The 20,211-nt window shown below is 39.0% G+C and overlaps 1 protein-coding gene across 3 annotated transcripts in view; it reads right to left on the minus strand.

Moving 5' to 3' along the window:
* st6gal2a (ST6 beta-galactosamide alpha-2,6-sialyltranferase 2a) overlaps nt 1–20,211 on the minus strand; it is a 62,577-nt gene that overhangs the window by 13,508 nt on the left and 28,858 nt on the right. For all 3 annotated transcript variants that reach the window (XM_011489202.4, XM_020712813.3, NM_001104772.1), the window contains 3 exon segments: nt 16,716–16,813; nt 15,500–15,601; nt 4,261–4,435 (listed from right to left, as the gene is read on the minus strand). In XM_011489202.4, coding sequence (XP_011487504.1) covers nt 4,261–4,435; nt 15,500–15,601; nt 16,716–16,813 — 375 coding nt within the window.

Raw genomic sequence — 20,211 nt, forward strand, 5'->3', positions numbered from 1 at the left:
TACACAGTTATAGCTGCAGCTAAATCGCGGTACCGTGATTCTTATCAAAATGTCTTTAATAGAATTAAATAAACACAAAGAAAAAGTAATTTTAAGATCTTTTATATTCCTAACTACTCAGTGTTTTATCAGGGCCTGTTTGGATGAGCAAAGAGCTGATTTCCTGGAGATGGAAAATGTTTTTAGATCAGTGAATGAGGGCAATTTCTCCACGGCGCACTTGACCATCTCCCACGGCACACTAGTGTGCCGCGGCACACTGGTTGAAAAACACTGATCTAGACCCACTAGACTGTGCGCTGAACTTTTTTCTTCAATGATTTGTGATCTTCACTGGTATTCATGGATTACATGAGATCCTCTCCACCTTTATCCACCTTTGTCATGGTAGGGAGAACACGTCAATGGTCATCTTGACCCCATAGGATAGCACAAGGGTTAAAAAGGCAAATAAATAGGCTGACAAATAGAACGTTGAGTAACAGCTGTTTATTTCTTCATAGACGTCTATGGGATTTTGGCTTCATGGAACCAGCAGGTACTTCCTGTTTGGAACGCGAGGGGGGAGGAGTCACTCAGTCCAGTTCTCAGATACAATCAAAGGTTGCAGCACGTTTCTGTCTCGAGGCCAGATGATCACTGTGTTTGATCCTTGTTTCGCATGTCTGTAGCAAACACCTGGAAAAGTGCTTTTCTCTTCATCACATTTCTTCACTGATTGTTTTAATCAAGATATTAAAGGGTTTTCCCCAAATAATCAAATGTGGTTTATTTATAAAGCGATCAAGGTTCAAGGACTGAACCTTTGTCTACTCAAAGCAAAGTCCTGAAAGGAAAGCCACCTTTCATCTTTATTACGTCCTTTTATGCATACATATTTTTTTATTAAAGAGATCTCTCATTCAGTGCCTTTGTGTTTATCACTGCTGTAAAGCTGGTCAGTCATGTTTTCAGGTATTCATCAGGAGTTTTATCCGCCTGCTGCCGTTTTTCTATGATTTCAATGCTGAACATGAAGCTGTCACATAAAGACTCAGCCTTCCGTTTCCTTCACCAGCGACTGAACCTGTCATTTAAGCTTTACACGTTTCAATAAAATGCGTTGATGTCTCTGCGTCTATGCGCCGAGGCACATGCCGCGCAGAGGCGTGTCTATAAGTTACTGCTGCCCTCAGTGGCTTTTACCGATTTTTTTAACCAGCCCTGTTAGTGCCGTTACTACCATATTGCTGCAGTGTTATTGCTGTGTAACAGGCACTGTTTGGAAAAAAAGCTCAGGTATATTATTCAAACTTTGAAAACTCTGTCTGTGTACCGTCTTTCTTTGTAAATATATCATGTGTTGAACCTTTCCTGTGATTACTTTTTTCTTTCTTTCCTCTCCGCTGAAGGTGGCTCTTCCTTCGGGGTTCACTTCCCCGTTCTGACCCTCAGAGCCTCCAGAGCGGGTTAACAAATAATAATGTACTGTTCTTCTGGGGGAAACCTTCTTTTATTACAGTTCTCCTTCACTCTGTATAGTAAACATGAACGTGCACCCCCAAACACACTTCGCTGCGCATTCTCGCTCCTTCTTGCTCTGTCGCGCTCCCTCCTTTTTCTTACACAAGCGTGCGGTTTCAGCACATTTACATCCTCATTCTACAACACATGTTTCAATGTGGGCACATGCGGTTTATAGACAGGTGTGGCTTATGTATGTAAGGTGTATGTATTGTAGGTGCGCTCTATAGTCATGGAAATTACAGTAATTTTGAGGTTAAAATCAGGAAAAGAAAAAAAAACTACTGAATGGAGCATCAATTTTATTTAGCGATCTTGTTTTTTTAAAGTTCTAAAGCTATCAAAAGGACTTGAATACATTTTGTTAGTAAGACGTAAAAGCTACAGCGTGACCATCAAACACTACCGGAAGACATCGTCTAAAGGTTTGTCTCAGAGACCTGACATGAAATAATCTCTCTTCTTCTTGTTGCTGAGTTACAACCATAATTAATGGTCAAGACTTTGTATTTGCTAGACATCAAGTCAGTTCAAAGCATTGTTATTTCATTGTTAAATTTATTTCCGATTAAATTTCCGTTTTTTTCATGTTTGTTGAGCTACAACAAAGTTCTTAGAAATGGCTAAAAAAACAAAAACCCAGGAAATGAAAACCCCAATCAAATATAGTAAAAGGGTGTGCTTTAAACATCCTCTGTTATACACAACGTCATCGTCCATTAAAAAAAATCTTTAGTAGACCGAGCTACAGAGGAACAGATACGATTGACTGGGATTATAAAAATAATGGAACTTTACTTCTGTCGTCTTCTAAACAGCTCAGTACCAAAGTCAGGACTCCTCTGGGTTCTTTACAGACTAAAGTCAAAGTCTCTAAAACCAGAAATATTCCCCCAAATACTATGTGGCAACTTCCTTTAATTGAAACATTGTTATAAATAAACATGGGTTTGCACTTTTTTTAAAGATTACTGGACCTGGAGAGTTATTGCCTCTTGTTTGGTACATCAAGCCCACTGGAGCACAGCTGGATGTGCAGTTCTGTGTTAGCAGATGTTGACTGCGTGATCAAACACCAGCAGACCCCTGCTGCTTTCTGCTTCATTTGATTATTGCTAAAAAATGAAACAAAAAAACAAAAGGTCTTCGGGCCTATCAGAGCAGCTGTACACGGCACGTCTCAAGCGTCTATCAATGCATGGTGCATTTTTGCATTTCATTTTGAAAGTAGATCAAACCAAAGGCTTTACCTGAAAGGACAGCTGTCTAAAATACTTCCCAGGTAAAGATAAGTCAGAAAAAGACTGAGATGCTTTTTGACGATTACATTCAAGCATGAAATCCAGTGAGCTGTAGTAATCAATGACCATGAATATATGCACGGTCACAGATCTAAGGGGTTTCCCTTTGAACAATAAAAGGTGCATTGAAAAGACCTTTAGAAAGGAGAAGTAAAAAACACTGCAAGGCTTCTGTAGAGCTACCATCGCATCAGCGCCGTCAAAAACATGCTGTGTTTACAGCGGGCTCGGAAACTCGTGTTTAAGCGACCACTTCCAATGAAAACACGCATTCATTTTTATCTTTCTCCCCTCGGCTTAATACCGGACAGTAAGCCTTCAAACTGGGTCACAGAAAGGGAAACCCAGCAGAAGCAGCCGTCATTCAGATGCAGCCCCTGCAGCGGGAGTGAAGCTCACTAGACTGGGAGAATGTCTGAAGGATCTCATGAACCCAGATACTGACACGTGATTACCGATGCTTTTGTAGAACTCATCAAAATAAAGAAATCCGATCTCTCAACAAAAAGCAGCTTTGTGTTGATATGCAACACTTTCCAGTACTGAAGCATTTTTGTACCAATCCATTTAAATTACATTAATTGCATAAATGGTCAAAGTTACAGTAGGTATTTAGGTGTAGCTGGAGACATTTCCTGTGTTAAAGGGTGACGGCTGAGTTTTGAAGGTGTAGGGCAGCTTTACTGGGCATGCTCCAACAACTGACAAATGTCTGTCCCCGCCCAGTCTCCTACTAATGGAACATTTAAAATTCAACCGATTATTTTAGACAATAATGGAGACAGTGAAGATCTGGAAACTTGGCTTCTATCAGCTCAACAAAAACCAAAATGAGACTCTTCATTCTTTTGTCTATGGTGTGAGCGTTTGTAAGCCTTTGGACTCAGATTTTTCTCCAATTATTTGGAGGATTGTATCTTCTTATTTTGGATCTAAATGCAGGCAAACAATGGCGGAGTCTGATTTAATGAAGATGGCATCCTTACCCCCCACAGGTGTCAAACTCCAGGCCTTGAAGGGCCGGTGTCCTACATGTTTTCCATCAAACCTGCTATTTCAGCTAGTCACTGGCAAAACACACCTGAACCTGGTAATCGGCAGCAAGTAGGGGCGGGTTCCTGAAAAACAGCAGGAAGCCAGCCCTCGAGGCATGGAATCCAACACCCTGACCTAGATTATTGTAGCATGCTGTAGTTTACAGTCAATAGTAAATGGCCAACATGCAGTGCTTAATTCAATTCCCCATTACTGATGAAAGTAGTTCCAAACTTTGAGTACGACACACCCAGAGTACAGGCGCAATTGCATGAATATTGAAAAAACCAAAAGCGTGCGTTTAGGAGGAGACCAAGTTTCCTTCAGGAGCAGGCTGAATACCGATGGGACTTTCAAGACAGCACGCATCCACTGACCACACAATCTCCTGAGTTGTTTCTGTGGACGCGTCTGTACTGACCTATGAAGCCAGATGAAGGAGGGTTGGGCTGGATTTTCTCCTGAGTGTTGCTCTGAATCAGATCCCACAGTTGCCACAGGTAGCTGGGGTGTAGGATGTAGAAGAGCTGCTCAGCATGGTTCTTGCGGTGCTCCACATACGGACCGAACAGGTCGTAGTCCGGACTGGCAAACCACTGCAGGAAAAAAAACCACAACACCGAATTAGTACATTTAGAATGAATTCATGCAGTTTCTCAAGAATCTCTTCGAATAAAAGACAAAAAGATACAATAAGGAGAACATTTGACCCATATCTATGATCAGACCAGACAGAAAAACATTTAACGGCAACACAAATAGCAAAACTTCAATGATTTCGGTGGACACATCTGTGAGTTTTTAGAGTGTATTCTATCAAAACACAAATAAAGCGTGTGTAGTTGCAACATTTATTATGGATGCTTTGTGTCAGCTCATGCTGAATTCATGAAATGCTTTTCTGTCTGTGCATTCATTACAGTCTGGGATGTTTTATTCATGCAACGGCTCGGCCTGGAACCTTTTTCAGATAAAGTCAGTTTGCTGCACATTTAAAAACGGGGTCATTCCGCGTTCAGGAAACACTAAAAAAAAAACGTAATTACTCATTAAAAAGGAGACATTATAAAGAAAGGTCATCAACAACAAACATCTCAGTGAAGCAGCAAATCAATGGGTTCCAAACAGATTATTATGGTGAACCTCAAATCTGCCTGGAATTTCAGTTGTTTATGAATGCTGATTAAGACACAGATATTCCCAGAGCACTCATTCATTACTAATCACTGATAATCACTGAATTCCCCCCTGATTTAATTAGCCTTTTCCTTGTTTTCACTCTTTCTGTGGACATAAAATGTCTCATTATCACGCCGCTGTGCATTTTTGCTGCAGCAATCAGCAAAAAGTGACTCGGAATACCAGAGGAATAGTGTTTTACCACAAATTATGAGAGATACAACAACTCCACAAACAACCAGAAGCTTTTTCTCAGAAAACACACCTCGACTTGGCACCAACTGATGGAACTGCGAGCTGCTCCTCATGCTGCTAAAATGTCCAAAAACTCTGCTGCTCTACTGCTAAAAGACTGAAAGCACCATAATGACAATCTTTAAAAAAGAAAAAAAACTGTTCTCAATTATCGATCCATACAAACAAAACCACATGTGGGAGGAAAATAAACCTATAATTTGACAAAAAGAGGGGGAAAATAGACAAATGCACACGTAATGCATGTTTGTGAAACCTCATTCAGTCTATCTAGTTTGAATGCATTAAAATGTTACCACAGGTGATCTGGTTACATGTACAAAGTCGATTTTCAGTGATATTTTTGAAATAATTGCCTTTTTTTTTGCCGAATCAAAATGAACTGTGATTCAGCACCATTTTTGTTGTTCTTGTTTTAAAACAGACTTTAATTTCACTGATCGACACTTTTATTACTTTAGCAGAGGCTGTCCTGACAGTAAAGGATCCCAAAACAAGGGGGGGGGGGATCTAAATTGTAGGGGCACGGACTGTGGGGGGCCCACGGATGCCCCTATTGTTATCGTTAGGGGCCTCTGTGAAATGGTAAAACAGAAAAAAAAATAGACTGTTGGTGCAAAACAACTCCACCCCTCATCCCCTTGCCGTTGCTCAGAGCTCCCTGTTAACACTCTCTCCTGCTAGCTTGCAGCCCTTCACACCCCCAACAAACATTACTGGTGCAACAAAAATGGAGAGCAATAATCAGCTATCCAGTCGTACAGTTTTGATCCAGATTCTAGCTCAAACGAGAAAAACAAAGACGGAAATGGATCTATTTGTTTGCAGGTGGATGCATCAGAATGGAGCAGAATAGACTTGTGGCCCACCCAGCATATTTTCTACATACGTAATAGTATCTTTTTCAAACTGCATTTTTTTGTCTGTTCTTGATTTACAATGATTTGAATAAAGAAATACCATTATTTTCGGACTATAAGTCTCACTGGAGTATAAGTCGCACTTTTGGTAGAAATGTATTTAACAAAATACGGAAAGAAGAAGGAACATTATATCTCGAAAGACATCATAATAGAGGGAAGACATAGATAACAAAAGACTGAATACACGCTTCGCTACCGTAACACATTGATGCTTATTTAATCTTATGAAACAATAGGAATCTATTACAATAGTAAAAGATATGAACAAATATTCAGATATCCAATTCTTCAAATCACTTCAGAACAACTCCACCAAAGCCTGCCAGTGTAAGACTGAGCGGTGCTTCTTCTTCTGCGTTGCTATCAGTTGTAAATTCTGATACACACACCTACAGTGCCCTCTTGTGCTTGTTGCTTTTTATTTTTTAAGAAAATCACAGTGTTCCCTCCCTTCTTCGCGGTTTCACGTATTCACAGATTTTTCTTCAGTCATGTGACCCCCTCCAAATATCACAAAAACTCAGACAACTTAAGAAGCTTGAATAAGACTTTTGTATATGAAGGAGGCGCTGTGGGGGAGGAGGGGGGCAGAGATGAAGAGCACGCCGGGCTGCCCGCTTCCTTGTCACTCTGCTAAGAAATCTTTCACAGGTTCCTGAATCACTATAATCACTATAATCGAAGTTTTTTCCCCCGCAGTGAGAAATGGCATCAGCTGACTCAGAAACGGCAAGGAAAATATCCTGATACGCTGAGGAAGATAATCGTGGAGAATAATTATCATCCGGATGAATGAATAATGGGTGAAACAGGCTCTTCTGGAAGGACATGAGCTCTCACACTTAACTGATGAAGGAGGAAGCACGGGCTCCTGGTTTTAAGGCATAGAGAGACAGAGTGACTCTCCTAGTGTGCGTTATAAAGTACGCTACAGAAGGGTTTTGATGAGCAAAGATCGGTGACGGACATTCTTCGGTCATGGGGGTGGGGGGTGGTTCTGCGTATTCACAGATTCTGCGTATTCGCAGGTGTTGCTGGTCCCTAGCCGCCAAAACGGGGGGGGGGGGGGGGGGGGGGATACAGTATAGGTCAAACACCCAGCCAAACTATGCAAAAAGAAAAAAAACTTACAAAAATTACGGTGCTCTGAAATCCTATTTTTAGCCACATTTCTTTTATACATGTCCATCGTCAGAAAAATGCCACAAGAACATGTTAAATGATCAGAGTGGGTCTTTAACTCTCACAGACGTGATCGGTCAACAGAAAGAACTCCACAAAAGCAATGATGACTAATCCTGGGGGTCATAAAAGAACCAGAACAAGATGTGAAAGAAAAACTGCAGGCTTTACTTGAGTCAGTTAAGGACAATCTTTATGATTTGATAATAAGAATGAGACTGGACAACAATGGATCCATGGGAAAGTTTAAGGGAAGGAAAATACAATTTATAAAAGATTTTATTTGTTATGGGAAAAACTGAAGAGCATGAGGATTGTTCATCCAAGAGGTCATAAAGAAAGCAAAACAACATGTAAGAAACTGCAGACCTCACTTGACTTACTGGACAAAATTAGATGCATGGGAGAAATCTAGGAGATAGACTCAGCTCCCATTTGAGAAGAAACATCTGGATTATCCTAACCTTAAACATTTACACCTTCACATCTGCATTCTTTGAGCTTGTTCCAAAGACTTAGGTTAAAGAAAATTGGTGAAGTTTCTCTGTCTTTTGCCTTTAAAGGTTTGTTTTATGTCTTTTTAATAATAAATATGCACATTTGTGCAATATCTGTATCTGTGCTTTCATCAATAGTGACCAAAAATGCAATAAATGACTGGGTTCCTTCATTTTGCGTCCAAGTCTCCTTAGAGATGTTGTATCTGCAATTGTAATCTTTGACAGACTTATGCTAGCAAAGGTCGACTGCTTTTTGGGGCACAAGACTATTGCAGCCTTCAGAATTTTTAAATAAGTTCACCGTCCCAAAATATTTTGGATGTTTGCTCCAACTTGTTTGCAATAAGGTAGGTGTCACTGCTCCATCACTGATGTCACGGCTGCAGTAAATGCAGACGGTTGTTTTTTTTTAAGTCCAGGTAATAGTTGGTAAATCTTCTCTTTTCTTAACTCCCCCTGCAAGTGGTGAAACTTTTCTTTATGGTGAGTCTCATAGTGGTGCTGAATGTTGTATTCTTTGAGCACCTGTTGATGACATACCATGCATGCAGGTTTTGCATTCAACTCCGTGAACAAATAAAACTTCAGCCTTTTTCTCTTTTTGACAACATTTTGGTCATTAGTGTGTCACTACTGATCATTCTTATAGCAATGCAACAGCAGTGGGGCTGGCGCGCGGAACCAAACTACATCTTACTCAGACACAGAACCCTTAGGTTTTGCTTTTGGCATTATGCAAAGATATACTGTTTCACCTGTTTTGATTTTCCTTTGCTCCCCCTAGTACATCCCTATAATTTTTACTCTTCATGACTGGGCCGGATTGAACCATCTGGCGGGCTACATATGGCCCGCGGGCTGCATGTTTGACACCCCTGAAATACAAAATTTCAAGGATTTATTCCTAAGAGTATCACAATTATAGGGTTGGGTATCACCAACAATCACCACCACCTATCCGATTCGATTCAATTTTGAATTTACAAGGTGTACACATTTAGACATTTGTATAGAAATACAATAATAATCTATGTATGTGTTCCAGGTAATCTATGCAAAATATTCATAATAATCTGACACACTTCACATATTGTAAAATTCAAGAGTGAAATAATAGGCCAGGGAGATTATTAACACCATACAATGTTACATGATTTCTCAAATGGAGAAGCTCCAACAAAAATATATGAGTATTATGTATTATGGCTATGTCCAAATTCCCACACTAACCCCTAACTACTAAAAAAACGATATAGAGCAGGATTTTGTAGAGCCCTGGATTTTAAAAGCAATTCAGACACAATGTTCACTACCGTATTTTCACAACCATAAGGCGTATTTGAAAGTCGTACATTTTCTCCAAAAGTCCTCTTTATCGAAGAGGATGTAGGAGAGGACAGCATGAGAACGGTAAGGAGGAAAGTGTTGGCGTGAAACACAACCCCGATTAGCACAAATGTGCAGGTATGATCATTATGCAGAACAACATCATTTTGGAAACTCTGATAATGCCGCCTGCAAAGAGACACGCTTCCGAAGCACAGCTTAAACTGCAAGCTATCGGCTACGTTGAGGACCATGGGAGAAGATTCAACATGAATGAATCTATGGTTTGCAAGTGGAGGAAGCTGGAAAACGAACTCTGACAACTCAAGATGACGCATCTGTGTTTCTGCGGAAACAAGGCGAGGCGGCCCGGGTTGAAAGACCGACTGGAGCGATGGCTTAACGATCAGAGAACAGCCGGGAGAATCGTCTCTACAGTCACCATTTGACTGAAGGCAGTAACGCTAGCAGAGGAAATGAAAATTGAACATTTTCAAGGCCTGTCTTGGTGCTTTTGTTTTATGAAAGGTGCCTGCCATCTTTCCATCCGAGCATGGACCACAGTGGCGCAGCAACTTCCAGCATATTCAACCGAAAAGCTGCTCCTACTGCAGTGAAAAGATTGCAGACAAACACCTCCAGCCAAGCCACATCACCAACACGGACGAGGCACCGCTCACTTTTGACATCCCGGTGAGTCACACTAGCAGCATGCATGTTCTATCGATTTGTTTTGACGTGCCCGCGCCTTAAAACTCAGTGCGCCTTTTGTATGCGTTAAACTGAAACCGCCTCCTATGGTCGTGAAAATACAGTACCTTTTTTTTTAAACAGCGAATATGATTTTATGAAGTTAACATCTAATGGTTCTTTCCATCTTTGGTTTACTGCTGTTACGCGTTAGGTCACCGGAAAAAGAAAGGCATAAAAGATCGATCTCTACTTTTTAGATCAGTCATTGATTTGTTAAAACAATACTTATTGGGATTGGAATCCCAATTGGAAAACTCAATGGTGGGATCGGGTACTACTGAGAAAGGATAATTAGCCTGAATAAGTAAATCCAGATTAAGTCCTTCCTTTAAGAATTGTGGAAAAATATTTGGTGGACTATATCTATGAGACAGAGTTATTAATTTCTGAACAAAACCAAAACAATACACCACAAACAGAACCTCATAATGATTAAACGTGATGGTTTCATGTGTGTCTGCTTTGCTGCTTTTCAAATTGAACATATGCACTTCTAACAGAAATCCTGAAGGAAAAGGTCCTTTCATCGAGTATAAAGGATGCGTCATGAAGCAGGAACATGATCAGAGTCTGGACTAAAGTCTATTAGAGAAGCTGCTTTGTGACTCATGCAGAAAAAAACCCTGCAAATTAGATGAACTCAGACCTTCTGAGGCGAGTTAAGACAAATTCCTCCATAGAAATGTCAAAGGATTTCTAAATGCTTGTTGCAGCAGTTTCTGAAGATTCTTAACCTTTTCATAGAGCCAAGCAGGTCTGAAATGTATTTTTTTCTCTTAATAAATCAAATCAAAGCTTACAAGGAAGTGTTTTCTACATTTATCCAAGGTGTCTTTGAGAGATGCAGAACTTGGTTCAAAGATCTGAAACATTTAATCGCAAAGAATGGGGAAAAAAGGCTCGTATATTTAGAATTTAGGTGGGAAAAGAGTGAAAGAGCAGCACTAAAAGCATTTTGACATTAATAATAGGCTGTCAAAAAGCTAAGAAGCAGAGATGAATACTAACAACCCAGGTACAGACATGTTCACCAACTGGAACAAACATTTTCACTCATGGAACCTTTCTTTCCTTAGCTTCAGACTTACTGTACCTGAACAATTGGCGAGTTTTATCGATACTCTGCCTATTTACATGATTGCTTTGATAGTAGCTCGCCTCGGGTCAGACGCTTTTAACACCAAAGGCATTGCTACTTATCTTTGACAAATTAAAGTCACGATAAGAGCTTCAAAACCCACTCCAATGAAAATTTGAATTTAAAAACCCCTCTACTTCCCCTAGTGGAATGATGAAGAACTACAGGTCAGAAAACATGAACCAAGTTCAATACTAGATTTATAAGAAAAGTTTAGTTCAAACTAATGAGATAGAGGTCTCAGAAATGTTTTACATTAATATATTAAAAAGGGTTATATAGAGTGATGATATATTGCTCTAGACGCCTTTTATTCCCGTTAAATCGTTTTTACTCAATGACATCTTTCCTTTGATTGTTTCAGTTTAAACTTTTACATCCAAAGAAAAATGGTTGGAATGTTGTTTACAAATGATTTGAAAACAAAGATTACAAATGAACAAATAGATTCAGCCTTGAAACAGTTTTTCTATTCAAAATGTAAAATCATTTTAAATAATCAGAAAATTACATAATAGTGTTTGCTCTTTGTAAACAAAATTTCCTTCAGTCAGATTTAAATTATATGAATTTAGATTTATTATATTTCTTTTTTATTAAATAACATATTGTTCTCTTTTTCATTGTAAACAACAAAATAATGATTGGTTACAGTAATCGCATGTCCTGCTTTGCGTAAACTCTTCTTTTCTTTATTTTCATTCAGTGTAATTATTTCCCATCAGTTAACTTGAATATTCAGTTAAAAAATCTCCAAAAATACAAAAGTAATCCATAGCTGCTGCTGTAGTAGTAGAGAGTAAAACAACTAAATCATTCCACCTTAAATGTGAGTGTAGAGTAAAATGTAGGAAATGTGTTCTTAAGTGAATTTGAAGTTTTTATTAAGTTTGGAGGTTTGGAAAAAAACTAAATGGACTTGGTTGTTTCTATAACAACAAAAATGAATTGAGGTGACAGAAAACAGTAACAAAACTATATGTATAGTGTTGTTTTTTTCCACAGGATTGTCATCTTTAAGAAAGTTTTCACAAGGTCCCAGAAACTCAGACGCTCCAACACATGTCCTCGTTTCACGCGTGTCTGAGAGGATAAACTGAAAAAAAAAAGAAAAAAACTCACCTTGAGAGCAAGAAACAGAGAAAATGAAGCAGAATGAGGACAGAGTATGCTGAGACACCTCAAACAAACAAAGCTGTGCAGGGACTGATTCCTATTCAGTCCACCTCCTTCTCTTTACTCAGCAAACACAACATAATGAAACACCAAGAGGTTATGTTTCTGCATGTCTGTCTTTCAGCACCACCAAGGCTGTTTTAATATTCATGCAGCACACAAACACATGTTTGACATCACTAAATTAACTGTAGTTAAGTCTAAACAAATGCGGCAAAGATCATTTTAAACATGTGCATGGGCTTTGCTTCGAGTCCATCTATCCTTCTGCTAATGATTCAGCTGGAGTCACACGGGTTTCTGCTTCCCAAAAGAGATTTACCGGAGAAGAATGGAGGCTCCAGGAGCTGCAGCCAGAGACTCAGCCCCTCCCACATCCCAAACTAACACACCATAGACTTGTCGAAGCAGACCCACATGCATGGATTTTTTTTTTTGCACTTTTAAGAAGTTTGCTCCTCCATTAAAGGAATTTTCTACTCTTTATTTGCCCTGAATTCTTGCAGTATTGTACTCCAGCTCACTCAGCTCACTCAGCTCACCAAATCCAGCTCCATGGTGCTTCTGCTCTCCGTCTGTGTTATAGACAAGATATGATGAGCAGCAACAATGCCACAGCACACCGAGCACGTGCAGTAATATTAACACATCTCACCATAGAGGATGGGTTTGTAACTAAATAGGTTAGAGCAAAAAAATCCCCTTTCATTTGGATTTTAATGGACAAAATCCATTAGGTAAACCAGTTTCACCTTTATTTTAAAAAAAAAGAAGCTGAGGTTATAGTTTGTTCCGAGAATAATTGTATTGTGTTGTGTTTCAAGTCTCTGACACGTTTTCCACAAACATTAAAACCATACAAAACCCTCAAACCCATGGAAAAGTATACTGTAATTAAAGCTGTGAGCGCCGTTGTGTGGCCTGGAGCCACTACCCTCCCCCGCTCTCGCCGCCACCCTTTGACCCGCCCTCACTGGCTGAGCAGCTGCTCCACGCCCCTCACTCACCCCTTATGCCCTTCCTACCGTGGGTCAGAGCTGCCTGTGACAAATTCATTAAAAAAAAAAAACACTAAAATAAAAAACACTTTTTTTTCAAATGGCAACTTTTCTGATGGTTTGATCTCAATAGTAACCATTACATATTTGGGTCGCCTTGAGGTGACCACCTGGTCTAGGGAAGGGTCTTAGGGAAAATTGGGAAAGTAGTTTTTGGGATTTCCTTGGCAACGGAGGATTGTTGTTTTGCTTGAGCCAACACAATATTCTGGTTAAAAAAATGTGCGAGCAACAATAAAATACCATGTTTGGGAGATCGCCGCTCTAACAACAAACAAAACCAAGAAGCTTCCCGATCATGCTCAATTAGGAGGTGATGGATCAAAATCCTAAAGAAGAGTTTAACTGTGGAGAACCCAAGAACAATTTTCTTCAGGGCTTTTAAAGTTAATTAAAAAAAAAAAAAAAAGCTTTTTGTTTGTTCATTTGGGAAAGCAGAAATTAACAGCAGCCAAATATATATAAAATAAAGAATTAGAAAAAAAATTACATTTAAAAAAGAAAGAAAAAATTAAACAAAAGGTCAAAGGTCAACAAAAATTCGGTTTTGGTTGTAGGCTTAAGCTGGTGTTGTCAGTGTTAAATTTTGTGAAGATCCCTTAAACAAAAGTTGTGAAAATCACCAAATTTCACACTTTGCCACAAAACTGCCGCCAACCCATCGGTCTTGTGGCCATCCCATAATAACATCATTTCCTTTGGATATTCCCTGACACGTGTGTTTTGGTTTCGTAACTGGATTTTGACATTTTTCTTTTGAGCCCCATTGATCTTGGTCTCTCTTATATTTTGGATGGTTTCTCCCGCTGTGTTTGTCATTGGGGGGCGGGGTTGTTCATTACATCACAAATTCATTTTTATCGGCTACTTGGTGTGTTATCTGATAAATGACAGGGGAAAAATTTGGCTCTAACTTTCGCAGTAAAACAGAAGAATTGCAAAAAAAAATAAAAATAAATCTGGTCCTTGAAGTCTAGGACTTATGACAGAGAATTAGGACCACCCAAAAAAAAACAAATGGAAAATTACGAGTTTTAAGTCATAAATTTACGGGGAAAAAACTCGTAGATTTACAAGTGAATCGTAAACTGGCCCTAAAACTGCGTTGTTAGGAACGCTTTCTTTAGGAGATATTACTTTACTATATTACTTTACTTATTACTTACTTAAAGGGACAAGCAACCAGATAAGGAACTCAAAAGGGAAAAAAGAATTCAGAATTTAGCTTGAATTTGAAGTCCAGTTTCTATTGAGAAACTGCTGTTTTTTCAAACACAAAGCTGTAAACTGTCACATGGAAAAGCTGCAACAAAAAAAAGCATCCAGATTTTAGTAAAATCGAAAAAAAAAAAAAACACGCCAGGCAGAGGATGATGAACCAAAACACATAGTGCATTCTTTAGATTTTTCCTGTTTAAATAAAAACCTTTCTAGGGAAGGCAGAGGCAAGAGGGATGCAGAGGTGAAGTAGTTAGTGAAGGATCACGTCCTTCACTAAAATCCCTGCAGTCTATTTACAGGAGTTCCTTTCATCCCTCTCTTTTCTGCTCGATTGGTTTGTGCAAACCTTTGCAACGACACACTGAAACTCAGGAGCATGGCTTGAATTAAACTTTAAAAAAAAAAAAGTTTTTCTTTTTTTGGTAAAAAAAAAAAGTCAAACTAATTGGATCATTTAGTTTCTGCATTCCTGAAGGTTTTGTTGTGTAGGATTAAGATGATAAAAAGATGTTTCCGGTCATTTACAGTTGGATGATTTGAATTTTTTCAAGAAAAAAAGTTTGATAATTGCACATCTGATAAGGAAATGTTACAAATAAAAACATTAACTTCTAAAAGAAACAGTAAAAATGTGTGTGAAACATAATACTGTGGTCAGAAAAAGTCAGATGAAAGGAAAGATGGATGATTAGAGAACATGACAAGATAAGAGAGGGGCCACAGAAGGGCAATAAAATGTTTGAAATGACCACCACTACTGTTGCTATGGAAACATAAAATGTACTCAAACAGTTGTGTGCTTTCCTCCTGACTACATTCAGGAGGTTTTTATTCCCAATCCATTCATCCTGGCCTTGCTGTTAGTGTGAACTCATCACATATTATCACATATTATCAGTGTGAGCACAGATGTGTAAAAGCGCCCCCCTCCCACCCCTCCCACACATACCTCGTCTAAATTGAGCGTGTAGGGTGCAGGATCCCAGGCCACCAGAGTTATGTTCTTGTAGATGGAACTAGTCTTAAACTCATGCTTGGGATTCGCCAAAATCTGCAGAGAAAGGACGGTTTTATTTTTAGATTCACAAGAAAATGTACAAAAACACACCAAGCATGCTTCAAATTGCAGCCTGTTCAACTTTAAAGGCAAGTGATGGCAAAGATATAAAGGGAAAAAACACAGTGTGTGCCCAAAAAAATGATCAAATAACCTTACAGAAGGGGGTAACGTTACACTTTGATGTATTTTTTTTGAAATCTCAAATTAAACTTTGAAAACGCAATTAGAGTGAAGGTGGGGATCCCACATGGTGGACTGAATGTTAAGATGGAAGATCTTCTTATGATGTTCTGTAGTACAAAGTTTAGCCTTTGTTCACAGATACTAATATAAAACTATCAGACGGTCATGAATACTTTAAAGACGCACTCTGATGAAACTGTTGTTTTTGGTCTAGTTAACATGTTTTTGTGACATTTTTCCTGATGATGGAGGACACATATAAAGAAAATGAAGCTCCAAATTGCATTTCACTGACGAGGGGAATTCAGGCCACACAGCCGTTGTAGGTACCATAACCGTTCGGCCTGGAACTACCGTTCGGGGACCTTCGAGTAGTGCTGACGTCACTTTCTGTGATTGGCTGTCTGTTGGTCCGATGACGTGTCAGATAGTGATTGGGCTGGACAAATTACGATACTACCATAGAAGAAACAAACAGATCTCCGACATAGAGCAAGATTGTCTTCTAAACATGCTTTTATTATTGTTATGATTATATTGAATGCATGTTTGCTTATAGTTTTTTTAATCCGTGCGCCCAGGGCTTTTTTATTGGCAGAACGGACCCGGAAGAACAACATTTAGCCGTGCTGACAACATTTTCAGCCACGGCTGAACTTAAACTGGAATAAAAAGCGGATTGTGGCAAAATCTCTTTATAAAAAAAAATCACAAAGACTATTGTCAGACACAAATTATGAGGGAAAATAACTTTAGGTTACAAAAGGGAACGTGAAATGAAATTGTGTAGAGCCCGAGCAGATCTCGACGCTACGTAGTTTGTCCAAGTGGGGTTGCCGTAGAATGACGTTACCTTTAGTTGAAAAGACCCCGAACAGTAGTTCCAGGCCGAACGGTTATGGTACCTACACCGTTTGTTTACCTGGGAATTGATGATGCGAATGGTGGTTTTGGTCCCCACGTCTTGCTCGTATCCCTCAGTGGGCGCTGCGTTGAAGCGTAGAACGGCATCGTGGCTGTCTGAAAAACCATTCAAGAATCAAATCAATGATCAGCCGCAGGATTGAATGAACCAACGCTAACATGAAATTAAGGAATTTAGAACACAAACACACACACACTTTTATTTCTAAAGTAGTTCAGTAAAATGTTGAAAAACTTTCTGCAACCTTTAATCAAATGTTTCCCCATTACAGTGAAAAAACACAAAATATCACCAAACCTTTTGTCTAGTTTCTAGTTTAAATATCTTTTCACACCAATATCTTCTCTTAGGCTAAACTAACTCACTAGTAACTTTTCAGAAAGACGTAGCGTCTTTTAAAAATCTTGTAAAGTCATTTGATCAGGAAAACATTATTTTAAGCGATATCTCTAAAGAAACTAGTTTGTTTGACTCAGGATTTAATTATAGTGTTTACAACCTTATCATAAAATGTCTTATTTTAATTGGTTTAAAAATAAGGATAGCTGGACTGTTTTAGCACTTAAAATAGGAATTCTTTTTTTTTTTTTTTGGGGGGGGGGGGGGGGGGGGTATTAGCACTCATAAGTCATAAAACGTTTTCTATAACACACTTAGTTTAGGACATAACATTTCTACTCGTAACATAATACCTAAATATGCGTGTCTACTGCTGATAATCAAATTTAATTTTGTCCTAAAACGTGGGACATCTCAATCTATTATAAGACAAATTCGTCTCTTTCCATTGGCAGTTTTTTTTACTTTTACCTTCAAAGGAAAATGATAAAAGCTGACAATATTTTAATATGTCCTATAACTTCAAATGAAAACTGAAAAACGCTTCAGGCTTCGTACAAAATACTATCACCAAATATGAGTTAAATCTTAACAACAGCTGCTTCCTGTAGATATTATTCCTGCACACATGAGCTGCATGACTTCTTGTTCCATCGATCCTTTTTCACTATAATTCTTTTCTGCCGGTGTGCCGATCGATCTATCAGTGTCCATCATCGTGTTGCTGCTCTACCAATGGCACAAGATCAGGATGTGATGCACTTCCATCACTAACTCCCCTCCGTCCTCCTCTTTGAAAATGTACCCACACCTGTTCAGAAAGGTTTTTTCAAGCCCAGATGTTCACAAAGCTTGGAGAAAACAGAAACATGTTTTTATGTAGAAAGTATTGTGTTGTTACAGCTCATAACAGTGTTTGGCATTTAAAAACACCTACAAAGCAAATCGGTGGTGGAATGGCTAAATGTGTAAACTCCAGATTTTGCCTTCTGGCTTCTCCACCTCTGGGTTCTTCAAAAAGAGGGTTAACAGCTGGAGGTAGAAATAAAGAAAAACTGCAAAAATAAGATTTTTAGCACTGATCTTCAGAGTCTTCAGATGTAGTGGCTTAACCCTTAATCTAAGACTCAATCCACAGCACAGTAATTGGGCCGTGCCAAACTCCATCTGGCCCTAAAAAAAAACGTTCATTAGCTGTCATTGCTCTGGCGTTGTCCCCGGCAACTGGCCTTGATCCGCCTGCAGAGATGTGGCACCGGACTCAAAAACAGGATAGTGGTGCTGTGAACGCACATGTTACATGATGTTTATCTCGTCTGGGCGCTGATGGTATAAGGCAGAGGGGTCAAACTCCAGGCCTTGAGGGCCGGCCTCCTTCTAGTTTTCCAGGAATCCTGCCTTATCTGCTGCTAATTACCTGGATCAGGTGAGTTCAGCCAATAAGGAGCTTCAATGGCAGGTTGGTTGGACAACATGTAGGACACCAGCCCTCGAGGCCTTGAATCTGACACCCCCAGAATAAAGTCAGTGTGGTGAAAGTAGCTCTTGCAGTGGGCGTAGGAGCCCTAAGGGCCCACTTTTGTACAAGACATCCGTTGCAACTTGTGCTCACAGCACTGCTGTTCTACGGTCAAGTCCAGGTGTCAGTGCCGTGCCACATCTCTGCAAAGCGGACCAGGGGACAGCACCAGAGCGATCACAGCAACTAAAGGAGACGTAAACTGTGGGCAGATGGACTCTGGAACAGCTGTGAGTAAGCTCCAAAGAGAAAAATGGGGGCACCTCTACGCCTATACATGGAGAGAAGCAGGAGTTCAGCTTATAAAAATGAACTGCTGCAGAAGTTGGTGTGGCCTGATGGTGTACACTTAAAGCACTTAAGAGTTTGTTGATTTGGTAGGGTTTGCTTGTTGCCAATTTACATTTTTAAGTTAATTTCAATAAAATTACTTGTCAAATTACTACACGCATATGTATCACTGTACTGTTAAAATAAGAAAAATTATAAATAATCCGCTTCACATAACAGGTTTTACAGTTTATTAAAAACCCTTGGTACCACCTTAATCCTTGGCTGTCAGTTTTTTTCTACTTTCCAATTTGCTTGATTATTTTAGAAAAAATCTTTTTTGTGGTAATCCATCAGTTTTCAATAACCTGAAAGCTGTCAAAAAATTCAATTCTAAGTGGTAATTAGTCGTTTTTTACTGCAAAAATCACAAAAACTGGGACCAAACAGGTTTTATGTTTTATAAAAAAAAGATCAAATATGTAGAGACAACATAACTACAACCATACATTTGTATGAATCCTCAAAGCAAAGAGAAGTTCAAAATTATGTGAAAATTCTCTAAGAACCCAGGCGAGGCTCCACTTAACCATTGAAACCTTGAAGTTAAATTTCAATGAAAACATTGCTAATGGAGGGGTCGGTTTCATTTCTGTGTCATTGTAAAACGTTGATGTGATTGGTACTTGTTTTTGCTTTAGCTCAGACTGACATTTTTACAATTTAGTTTCAAATTGTTCTAAGAACACAGCTAACACCTGTTTTTTTCTGAGATCAAAACCTTTCAAATGATATTTATTTAGGATGTTGTAAAATAAAAAAAAAAATTAACAAATTAACAAAATTAAAAAATTAACAAAAACAAATTGATTCCACATCAAAACCTAAAGACTCAGTCAGGAGCCAACGGGATGTTGTTCCCCCCAGTGGCCACATGGTGGCAGTCTATCACCAATGCACTGTTAGGCACTGAACTGTGTGATCTGTGATTTCAAAACTCTCCGACTTTTGATTTGATTTGATTGAATGCAGGTTTAATACAGCTATTTTTTTCAAGGACAGCATACTAAGATGAATGACATCTTATGATAAATAATGTGATAGTAAGGCTCACAAATGGATGTATTTTGTACTTTCTTAATCTTTCTTTTCATTATTCGCTGGCTTCAAGCTATTTTCTTGCTATTGTTGAGGAGAAGCAGAACAATGATGAAACACTGAGTCAATATCCTGCTCCTGTTCTACTAAGGATGGTCATGAATAACAACTTCACCCTCAGATTGACTAAACAGGCATTTCACAATGTCGACTGGGAAGAAAAGGACACTGGTTTTAATTTAAAAAAATAGCAGAAAAAAACATTTG

The sequence above is a fragment of the Oryzias latipes genome, chromosome 21 (assembly GCF_053564925.1).
Source record: "Oryzias latipes strain Hd-rR chromosome 21, Olatipes_Hd-rR_3.1".
Taxonomy (NCBI): Eukaryota; Metazoa; Chordata; class Actinopteri; order Beloniformes; family Adrianichthyidae; genus Oryzias; species Oryzias latipes.